This window comes from Tympanuchus pallidicinctus, unplaced genomic scaffold (genome assembly GCF_026119805.1).
Source record: "Tympanuchus pallidicinctus isolate F22 unplaced genomic scaffold, pur_lepc_1.0 scaffold12, whole genome shotgun sequence".
In the NCBI taxonomy this organism is placed as follows: domain Eukaryota; kingdom Metazoa; phylum Chordata; class Aves; order Galliformes; family Phasianidae; genus Tympanuchus; species Tympanuchus pallidicinctus.
In genome coordinates, this window is record NW_026294637.1 from 18,954,524 (window position 1) to 18,964,462 (window position 9,939).

Consider the following 9,939-nt stretch of genomic DNA (forward strand, 5'->3'; position numbering starts at 1 on the left):
AGGATATATTATCCTGTGTCACCTCTATGAATTTTACCTGTTTAAAAAAAAAAAAATTTAAAAAGTTTAAAAAAAAAAAAAAGTGTAATTATATAAAGGAGAATGATTTATCTCTGCCCAGCGCCGCGGGCAGCCGTCGAGCTGTTGCGTCGCGTCTGCGCGTTCTCATTAATTTGTTAATTAATGTTGCTCCCTTCCTTCCTGCAACGAGGCCGTTGTTCTGTATAAAGTGCAATTCTGTGTAATATTTCTCCGGCGTGTTCCGTGTGGCTGTACGAAGCGGCCGAGTGAAGCCCTTGCTTATTAAAGAGCTGTAATGAGGAGCGCTGGGTGATGTCTGTGGGGACACCTGGGGGGTTGCGCCTTGGGGACGCGCCACCAAGGGGGATAATATCACCTCTGGGTTTTGGGTCTGCAGGTGGCTGTTGCTTCTTGGTTCTCTTTTTGGAGCTGGAGATCTGATTTTCAGCTGGCTATTCTGGCCCCATGTCCCCAGTGTCCCCAGTGCCAGTATGTGAGAGAAGGGCACGAGGAGGCTGTCTGCAAAAGCCCTCTTTATTCGGAGTACAAAACAGGGGGCTGGCTGCAAGCCCCCTGGGATGGGATGACACAGCTCTGTCCCCTCGTGTCCCCCACCAGTGCCACCCCCAGGCTGATGTCATGTCCCTGGGTTGGGGTGCTGCTGACACCATGTCCAGGCAGTGCTCAGGGTTGGGTTGGGGACAGCAGCACCCATCGAGGTGCCCATCCTGTGAGGCCCTCCTGGTGCCACCCTGGAGATGTCCCCCTGCCACCCAGCCTCCTGCACCACTTGGGAGCACCCCAAGGACTTGTCTGCTGGCCTGGGGACATCCACACCCTGAGGAGAGCCGGGGGTGACAGAGTGCCAGCACAGAGGGACAAACAGCCGGGGTATCCCAGAAGAAACCAAGCAGCAGCCAGATGACAAGAGGGAGGGTCAGTTCTTGAACATGTCGCAGAGCAGCTTCTCCATGGGGGTGTTGCCGATGGTACGGCGGAAGAAGAGCAGCTCGACGCGCTCGGAGGAGAGGAAGCGCAGTGCCGGCAGGAGCAGCAGCAGCTTCCCAAACCTGGAGGATGGAGCGGTGTCACAGAGCCCGTTGTCAACGGCACCTCCGGGGTTGGGGCTGGCTGTACCTGACGGGCTGCCCAGGGTAGTGGGAGCGGTTGTGCTGGCCCAGCATCACCTGCGACTGGTCCTGCAGGTTCTCCACTTGCTCAGGGTCCTTCAGGCCGCGGGTCTCTGCCAGGACAGCGGGTGTTGGGGTGACACGGGGACAGGCAGCGGAGGACCCAGGTGTGCGCTCTCACCTGGCTTGAAGAGCACCACGGCCTTCATGCAGGCAAATTCGGTGGGATCGACCGCCAATGCTTTGAAGCGCCCCAGGGTCTCCTGCAGCGCCCGCACGTCCACAGCAGCTGGCAGCAGCTTGCCGGGGGACGGCTCGGGGACGGCCAGCAGCGGGCAGCTCTCCAGGGGCATGGACCACTGGATGGCACAGAGCAGGAACAGCTCGCTCCACGCCTCCTCCAGCAGGATCACCTGGGGGCAGCCATAACCCATCAGCCCACCTGGCTGGCAGAGGAACATCACTCACAGCTCAGCCCGTGGCCAGAAATTGGCATCCTGGGGACACCCCAAGGTTCACTCTGTGGTCACGGAGAGGCTGTCCCCATCCCCACCCCATCCCAATCTAAAGCTTTTGGGGTCCCTACCTGGTCCCGGAAGGGCAGATTGGAGAAGACAGGCAGGTTCTTTGCCCACTTGACAGCCATGAAGAGGAGACGTGCCGAGGTCTCGTAGACATTTTCGGGACCAGCTGCTGGGTACGGGGCCACCTGGTACTCACCGCCCGCCCGCTCAGGCTCGCCACCCGTCACATCTACTGTCTCATCAACTGCAGGGATGGGGACACAACATCACCCCATTGCCCCCCATACCTCCCCACCGCCGGCGGTCACCCACCATCTTCAGGCTCCAGCTTGGCACAGGTCTCGGCCGTCATCAGGCTGGCCATGAAGCGGTGGTTGGTGGGCGGTGTGGGTGTGCGGGGGACGGCAGCAGTGGCAGCAGTAGCCCCGGGGCCACGGGGGGCTGGGCAGGGAACCGGGGGGACATCACGCGTGGCAGCCACGTGCTCTGGAGGCAGCTCGGCATCCAGCTCAATGCTGTCTAGCCGGACCTGGGCTGTGCTCCGGGGCTGGCGTTCATTCTGCACAGCTGTGGTGACAAGGTGACATCAACTGTAGCCAACGCACTCTGCCACCTCCCTCCCCAGCGCATCTGCCCTGCTCACCATCCTTGTTCATGCCAGCTTGCAGGCACTTCTTGAGCCGGCATGCCTGGCACTGGTTGCGGTGTGCCTTGTCCACTGGGCACAGCCCTGTCCCTGCCTGGCACCTGCAGGGAAAGGTGGTACCTGGCTGCACCCACAGGGATGGCCCTCTTTCGCTGGGTGTCCCATGGCCCATGGATGCCCCGTGCTAGGGAGGCTTTGTCCCTGCTGGGTGAGAGTGCCCTGCCCCAGTAAATATCCTGTCCCTAATGGGTGCCTTGTCTCCATGGGTCCGTTGTCACATGAGTGTCCTGCCCCAACAAATGCCTTGTTTGCCCCAGGGATGTTCTGTCCCCTGCAGATGCACATCCCCTCTGGGTGCCCTCATCCCCTATAGGTGCCTTGTCCCATACAGGTGCTGCGTCCCAGTGAATACCCTCCCTTGATGGGTGTCCTGCCCCACTGAATGCCATGAATGTACCCACAGCCTTTGTCCCACCCGGTGTCCATTCCCTGGGTCCCCACCAGCTGGCTATTCCCCATCCCCACCTGTAGATGAGCTTCCTGCGGACGCTGCGCTTGAAGAAGCCGCTGCAGCCGTTGCAGGCATAGATGCCATAGTGCTTCCCACTGCTGGTGTCCCCGCACACTTTGCACAGCAGCACGGGACTCAGCGCCTTGCCAGGGGCTGGGCTCAGTCCTGCGGGAGCAGAGCCGAAACATACAGGGTGAGCAGAGACACCCCAGAGTCCCCATCCCCCTCCATCAGTGCCCTCACTCAGATGATGGGCACTGCCACCTCCGTGGGTCCGGCCCAGGGGGACCTCAGATATCCCAGGGGACATGGATGAGGAGTCCAAGAGGTGCACACAGGGTTCAGCATCAGCCCACACCCCAGGGATGCCATGGAATGAACTCTCATGGGACTTTTAAATGGGATTGAAATGGTGTTCCTGGGGTTGGGGACACTGGGTGTCCCAGTGGGGGGACAGCATGCATCATGACAAAGAGTCACAAGTGGGGACCACAGGTGTCCTGGAGAAGGGCCATGGCTGGGGACACATTACCCCAGATAGGGGCTGTGATCGTGACCATGGCCTGAGGAGAGGAGAGTCTCAGCAGGGGACCACGGCATCCCTGGGGGAAGAGCAGAGACCACAGACATCTAGAAGAGGGTCTGTAGGCATCATGGAGAAGGAGCAGAGCTGGAGACCCCAAGTAGCCAGGAGAAGGATGCTGATGGGGGTCCCCAGGCATGGTGGAAAAGGTCTGCAGTGAGGACCATGGGCACCATGGGGAGGGGTCATGGCTGGGAAACCCGTGTGTCTTGGATGAGGACAACAGGGGACCCTAAGCATCCTGCAGAAGGAAGGTGGTGGTGGACACTAAGCATCCTGGAGAAGGTGTACAATGGCAACCCCAAATATCCTGGGGAAGAAGATGATGATGGAGAAGCCATGCATCCTGGAAAAGAGCCACAATGAGAATTCCCAAGGATCTCAGAGAAGGACTGTGACTAAGAGCATCCTAGAGAAGGACTGTAGTAGGGACCCAAGGTATCCTGGAGAAGAGCCATGATGGGGACTCCAAATATTCTAGAGGAGAACCGTGATGAGGGACCCCAAACATACTAGGAAACAACTGTGACAAGGATCCAAATATCTTGGAGACAGCTCACGATGGGGGACCCTGAGAATTCCTGAGAAAGACCACGATGGAGGACCCTGAGCATCCCAGAGAAGGACCGCAATGGAAGACCCCGAGCATCCCAAAGGACCCCGTTTGGACCCCACGGATTCCTGAAGAAGGACACCGGTGGGGACCTGAGCATCCCGCAGAAGGACCCGCTGGGGACAGACCTGTGCAGCAGGATGTGGCTCTTACCCGAGGGGCTGTCCTCCAGCCCGGCGCTCACCACCGACCCCTCCGGCGACGCAGCCATGCTGGGCTGTCCCTGTCCCCGCTCTGCAGGATGGGGCTGTGGCTGTGCTCTCTTCAAGGCAGATTAGCGCGGGCGCTGTGTAAGCAGCCGCCTGTTTGTCACCGTCTTAATCTTTAGTGTCTGTGCGGGGGGGGATCAATCAGCCACGCGATGAAGAATTAAAAAGGTGCTGAGCCCCGGCATGGCTGCCTCCCTGTAACCCTAAACCCTGCGACACCAAAGCCACCAAAGCCACCAAAGCCACCCGCAGTGGGGACACGGGGGTCACAGAGACGCTGGCCCTGAGAAGCGGAGGGCTGGGATTGCGGAGGAGTGTTGGGGTGCAGGGGTGACCCCTGTGTCCCCCCGTGCTGTGCCCACCAGGCCCTGTAAGCACATAAGCCCCTTGTTAAGGAGTTTAGAGAGGAATAACGAAAAGTGGTAATTACGGGGTGGGGGATGGCACAAGCCCCCCTTCCCTGTCCCCAGGCAATTAATTACAAGCTCCAATTGAGGGGGATAATTGATGGGGGTCCCCCAAAGAGGATTAGTGCTGGGTCAGGGGTATCGTGTGTCCCCCTGGGGCCAGCAGCCTCAGTGTCCCTTTGGGGGCTTTGGGCCGTGGCTGCTGACGCAGCAGCATGGGGCCAGGTGGCCCAAGGGTTACGCAACGAAGGCTAAACCCTCGCTGTGACAGGGCAGCACAATTTGAGATTTGAGGGCTTTAGGCACTAAACCCCCCCGCGGCCATCCGGGGTGGGCTGTGAGGCCAGTGGAGACAGGGACAGGGAGGGGGATGGAGTCTTGAGGCTGAGGTTGGGGTGGATCTATCGCAAGGGTTCTGCTGGGGACCAGAGGTGGTGACACGAGGGGTTATGGGGGATGAGGCTCCATCCATCTCTGTTTCCACCTGCAGCTTCACTACATCACCTCTACATGCAGCATCACCCCATCTCAACTGCAGCATCCTCCGTCCCACTGCCACCATCACCCCATCAGAAATGCAGCATCCTTCCACCCCATCAGCAGCATCCTCCATCCCAGCATCTCATTCCCACGTCTCAGTCCATGGCTCCATCTTGTTCCTGCCACAAGCAACACCACAAAGGTGCCGGGCTGATGCAGTGGGAACTGGGTACCCTGCATACCCACGGGTCTCCTTGGCCACTGCCCATGGGGCAGACACTGGATACCCCACAGTAATGGGACGCGGTGGCTTTTGGCCCCCAGGGATGGTGATGAGCACTGACTCGGCTAATTTGCCACCCAGCCATGTTTCCCTCCACACCGCCAGTAAAAAGCCAGCTCTGGAGCTGGGATTTGGGAAGGGGATTAGCCCCAGCAGCCATCTGCCACCAGCCAATAATCATTGCGCCGAGGAAATCCAATAATTACAAAAATATTGTTCCCACCCCATTTTGCTCTTGCACCCGGCCACGTGGCCCCAGTGGAACATCCAGAGGTGCCCCCAACGCTGCGTCTCTGCCAGCAGCCCAAAGGGGCACTCGAGCACACTGGGGACCAGACAGCACTTAATGCCACTGCTGAGGGGCTCAGCCCCGAGGTCCCCATATGAAGGAGCAAACGTTAAAGCCCGTGACCCAGCTCTGTGACAGATGCTTGGGATTACCCAGCCTAAAACCTTGGGATCGGCTCCCTCCCTCCTTCCCAGCATTTAATTACTAATTTACTAATTACCCCAAGATGCTGCTGGCTGTCTTGAGACCCATTGCTGGGTTCTGGCTGCTAATCCCACCAGCCACGGGGAGCAAATGGATGTGCTGCAGTCAGGGGACAGCATGGCTGGGGACAAGAAGAAGGTTGTAGGGACCAGGAGGGGACCAGGTGGGGAGGGTGGAGTTTGGGAACTGGTTGGGGCAACTAGGAGATGACAACAAAGATCAGGAGAGCGTAATGGGGATCACGAGGAGACGTTGGAGCCCAGGAGGTCCCACTGGGGACCAGGAGGGAGTGGAAGGCACCAGGAAGGTGCTGTGGGGACCAGGAGAAGATGGCAGAGACCAACAGGGGACAAGCATCAGGAGGGAGTGATGGGGACCAGAAAGGTTTGATGGGGACTGGAATGGGACCATAGGATAGGGAGATGATCTGATAATGACCAGGAGAAGATGACGGAGCCCAAAAAAGATTGGTGGGGACCAGGAGGTAACAGCAGGGACCAGGAGGATGCAATGGGAATTAGGAAGGTAACAAGGATCAGGAGGGAGCAGTGAGGTGCAATAGGGGTGGTAGGGATGATGAGAGGATGGTGGGGACCACAATGGGATGATGTGGACCAGGAGTTGGTGAAGGGGATCAAGAGAGTTCAAAAGCAACCAGGAGATACAAGGCTCTGGAAGGAAACAAGAGCAATGTGGGACTTCAGGCAGCCCCTGCTGGCACCAGAGGTGACTGCGATGGGTTAACACCACCACTGGCGCTCAGCCATGTCAGGGCCTGGCTCTGGTTTCATCCGTCATCAGCTCTCCTTTACCAGAGCTCTTTTTCCCTTTGTGTTCCCGCTGTGACAAATGATGCCGAGTGGCTGCGGGCAGAGGGTGGTGACAGCTCCCAGGTCACCTGCTCCATGCCCTGCCAAAGCCTCTGCAGACCCCAGATGAAACTTTAATGGGGCTCCAGGGCTGACCTGGCCATGAAACCCACCCCCAAGGGCAAGCATCTTCCCGGGGACATCCCGGTGGCCGTTCCAGAGGCACAGCCCTGTGATAGCTGAGGTGGCACCATCCTGGTGGTCACAGGCTCAGGTCCATTGTGCGCTTTGTGACAACCTTTTTGTCATCAAGGGATTACTGGAGGAAATGTCCCAGCAGGTGGAGACTGTTCCCCCTGGGAGGGCCCCATGTCACCTGGACAGGGCGGGCTCAGTGGCAGCGGTGGGGCTGGTCAGGACAGTCTGGGCACATTCCTGGGTGCTGGCACTGCCAGCGACTTGGGGTCCTGCAGCCTGGGGTGCAAAGGGAAGACGCAAGGGGACATCGAAGGAGTCTCTAAGGTGAGGGTGGAGAGGAGTGCTCAGGCATGTCCTCAGGGGTAGTGTGGTGACTGAGGCCACAGCTTGGTGTTTGGTGATGTGATCCTGCCAAGGACTTGGGGACACCGAGATCCCCAAGCCAGGGTGGCACAGCTCTGTGGATGCCATGTCTTTCCTTCCAGATGGACCTCCTGGAGCAGGTAGCTGGGGAGCCACCAGGGAGGCCATCCTACCTCATTCCTCTTTTTCCACCCTGGGGTCGTGGCACTTGCATTGTTTGTGCTGAGTGTGAGGGAAAGGGGACGTGGGTGAATGGAGAGGGTGTTGGGGGTGAAGTGCGTGCCACCAGGGTGGGTGACAGCAGGCGTGGGTGCCACCAGGCTGGTTCTGGCTTTGCTGACCCCCAGGTGAGCTCCTTGCTGCTGACCCTGCAGGACAAGGTCCCACCATTCCTCCAGCTCCGGTACTGGCTGCGCTCCTGGATGTGGCAGGTTTGGATGGAACAGATCAAGGCAGCGCAGGTGACACCAAGGAACACACCTTGGTGACGCTGCCCCAAAATTGTCTGCAGCTGGGGCCTGGGGTGAGGTGGGTCCCAGTTCCACCAGCGTGACCAATGGGTGTTTGTCCTTCCAGGTGAGCAGCTCCAAGCAGGTAAGTGCCAGCATCCACAGCTGCACCCCACACTACCCATCCTACCACCTATAGGGCAAACCTGCTTTTGCTCAGTGCCCATGGTTGCTCTGGACTCAAGCTGTCCACCTGAGTTGACTGGAGATGACCTCCCACATCTCTTCCCTGGTCCATGGAGATCCAAACCTCTGCAGGACAGGGACAAACCTGCGGGGTGGCACCTGGCTGGAGGTGACATGTGGTGGTGTCCCCAGGCAGTGGCAGGAGCGGCAAGCACAGCGGCATTCTTCCTCTGTGAGGGGCTGCTGGGTCGGCACTTTGATGTGGTGCCCAACGGGGCGGCTGAGCCCCAGCCTGGGGACCTCTTCCTCTTCCCACTGGCATCGAGGGGACCCGGCTGGTGGGGTGCCCACGCTGGTGTCTATTGCGGTGATGGGGAGATCATCCACCTGGAAGGTGAGCAGTGGGAGGAAACTCCACACAGGGGACATGAGGCAAAGCAGCTCATGCTTGGGGACCACAACGCTCCTTGGGCACCCTGACCCTATTTGGGGATCCAACACCTCAGGTCACCCCCAAACCTCCTTGATAACCTATCTTCCTTGGGGATCTCAACTCAATTCGGGAAACAAATACCCCAGGTTACTGGGAACTCATCAAGGGATGACCCCAACTCTTTTTGGGCACCTCAACCCTATTTGGGGACCCAACACTTCCGGTGATTCCAACTCCCTAACCTTCTTGATGACCCCAACACTCCTTGAGCACTTCAAACCTATTTGGACACCTCTACCCTATTTGGGGACCCAGCTCCTCCTTCTGACCCTCAACCTTCATTGAAGGCCATCTCCTCTACACCACAGGCACCTCAGGAACATCCCCAACAGGGATTGTGGCCAAGCACGGTAAGAGCCACCTCCTGAGGACACGAGGCCCCGCCAAGGTGCTGCGGATGAAGGGGGGACTGGATGCGGCTGCCCTGCAGTGGCGGATCCGGGCAGCCATGGACATGGTGCTGGACTATGATGCTGTCACCTGTAACTGCATCCACTTCGCCCTTGCCCTGCTGGGGCTGGGCCAGCTCACTGGGGACATGGTGAGTGTCTTTGCCCTCAGGTTTGGGAGGATTATGATACTCGCCTCGACCAGAGCTGTTTTTTCTCCTAGACGTTCCCAGCACTGCAGTGAAGGAGGTGGTGATGCGACCTGGGGAGCACATAGGTCTGGAGCACCCTTCCTGGGCTACCTGTGGGATGAAGGATACAAGATAAAGGATTTGGGAATAAGAATGTGGGGCTGTCACCACCCAAATGGATGAGGGTCATTGGGGTGTCGAAGTTCTCTTGGGTTAAATTAAAATGAAATGACACCAAACAATTGGCTGAATGTTTGTGTAGTTGTTTGTTGTTTGGGTTTTTTTTTGTATCCCATTAAACTATTTAGCACAAGATGCAGAGTATATATCTGTATCTTACTGGCAATAAGGGTTACATACAGGGTAAATATATTCCCTAATATCAGAGATGTTTTCATCACCCATGTGTATCCCACATCCAGTTGGAAAATCCACGTACACTATAAAAAGTATTTAGCAGAATTATTAAAATCTAGCAAAAATTGGGCCTTGTCACTTTCCGTTCTTACTGTACACCACCACAACCAGTGCTCTCTACACAGCCTTCTTCAACAGAACAAAGCGGCTGTCATGTGTTAAATAATATCTATAAAACAATGACAGAAAGAATAATTCTCATGCAATGAATCTGTTCTCATTCCTGTTAAAGGCATGCTCCTTTCATTCCAAAGATGTACACTTACATAAGCTAACTTCATGTATGTGTAAGAAAATTGAACGGATCCTGGTACAAAGAAGAACTGAATGGAATGCATCAGCTGCACATGGCACCAGCCCAGAGCGTCAACCACAGGAAACACAACTGACCCATCCCAGCTTCCTCAGCCTCTCCCCATAACACTTGTGCTCCAGACCCTTCACTGCTCCGTTGCCCTTCTCTGGACATGCAGACCCTCAATGTCTGGTTTGCAGTGAGGGACCCGACACTGAACACGGCACTGGAGATGCTGCCTCACCAGTG

General features: G+C 57.3%; 2 protein-coding genes across 14 annotated transcripts; one reads left to right on the top strand and one right to left on the bottom strand.

The window, feature by feature from the left end:
• Positions 1-47: 47 nt before the first annotated feature.
• NR2E3 (nuclear receptor subfamily 2 group E member 3) lies at positions 48-7,102 on the bottom strand. 2 transcript variants are annotated; one of them, XM_052672116.1, is made up of 10 exons: positions 5,917-7,102; positions 5,129-5,303; positions 4,182-4,359; positions 2,847-2,997; positions 2,319-2,422; positions 1,988-2,242; positions 1,738-1,919; positions 1,333-1,564; positions 1,159-1,264; positions 48-1,091 (listed from the first exon to the last, which is right to left on the bottom strand). In XM_052672116.1, exons 3-10 carry the CDS (start codon positions 4,237-4,239, stop codon positions 959-961), a joined length of 1,221 nt encoding a protein of 406 aa, XP_052528076.1. In that variant the 5' UTR covers positions 4,240-4,359; positions 5,129-5,303; positions 5,917-7,102; the 3' UTR covers positions 48-958. The 2 variants fall into 2 exon arrangements, with proteins under 2 accessions (XP_052528076.1, XP_052528077.1); XM_052672117.1 differs by lacking the exons at positions 2,319-2,422; positions 4,182-4,359; positions 5,129-5,303; positions 5,917-7,102 and having other exon boundaries at positions 2,847-2,992.
• A 14-nt stretch (positions 7,103-7,116) lies between these two features.
• Positions 7,117-9,461, top strand: LOC128075395 (uncharacterized). Of its 12 annotated transcripts, none has more exons than XM_052672132.1 (7): positions 7,147-7,231; positions 7,393-7,410; positions 7,618-7,731; positions 7,847-7,864; positions 8,098-8,299; positions 8,707-8,939; positions 9,011-9,461. In XM_052672132.1, the coding sequence occupies exons 2-7, from the start codon at positions 7,393-7,395 to the stop codon at positions 9,029-9,031; spliced, it is 606 nt and encodes a 201-aa protein (XP_052528092.1). In that variant the 5' UTR covers positions 7,147-7,231; the 3' UTR covers positions 9,032-9,461. The 12 variants fall into 12 exon arrangements, with proteins under 12 accessions (XP_052528087.1, XP_052528091.1, XP_052528095.1 ...); XM_052672134.1 differs by having other exon boundaries at positions 7,618-7,701; XM_052672127.1 differs by having other exon boundaries at positions 7,117-7,231; positions 7,393-7,731.
• Positions 9,462-9,939: the final 478 nt, after the last annotated feature.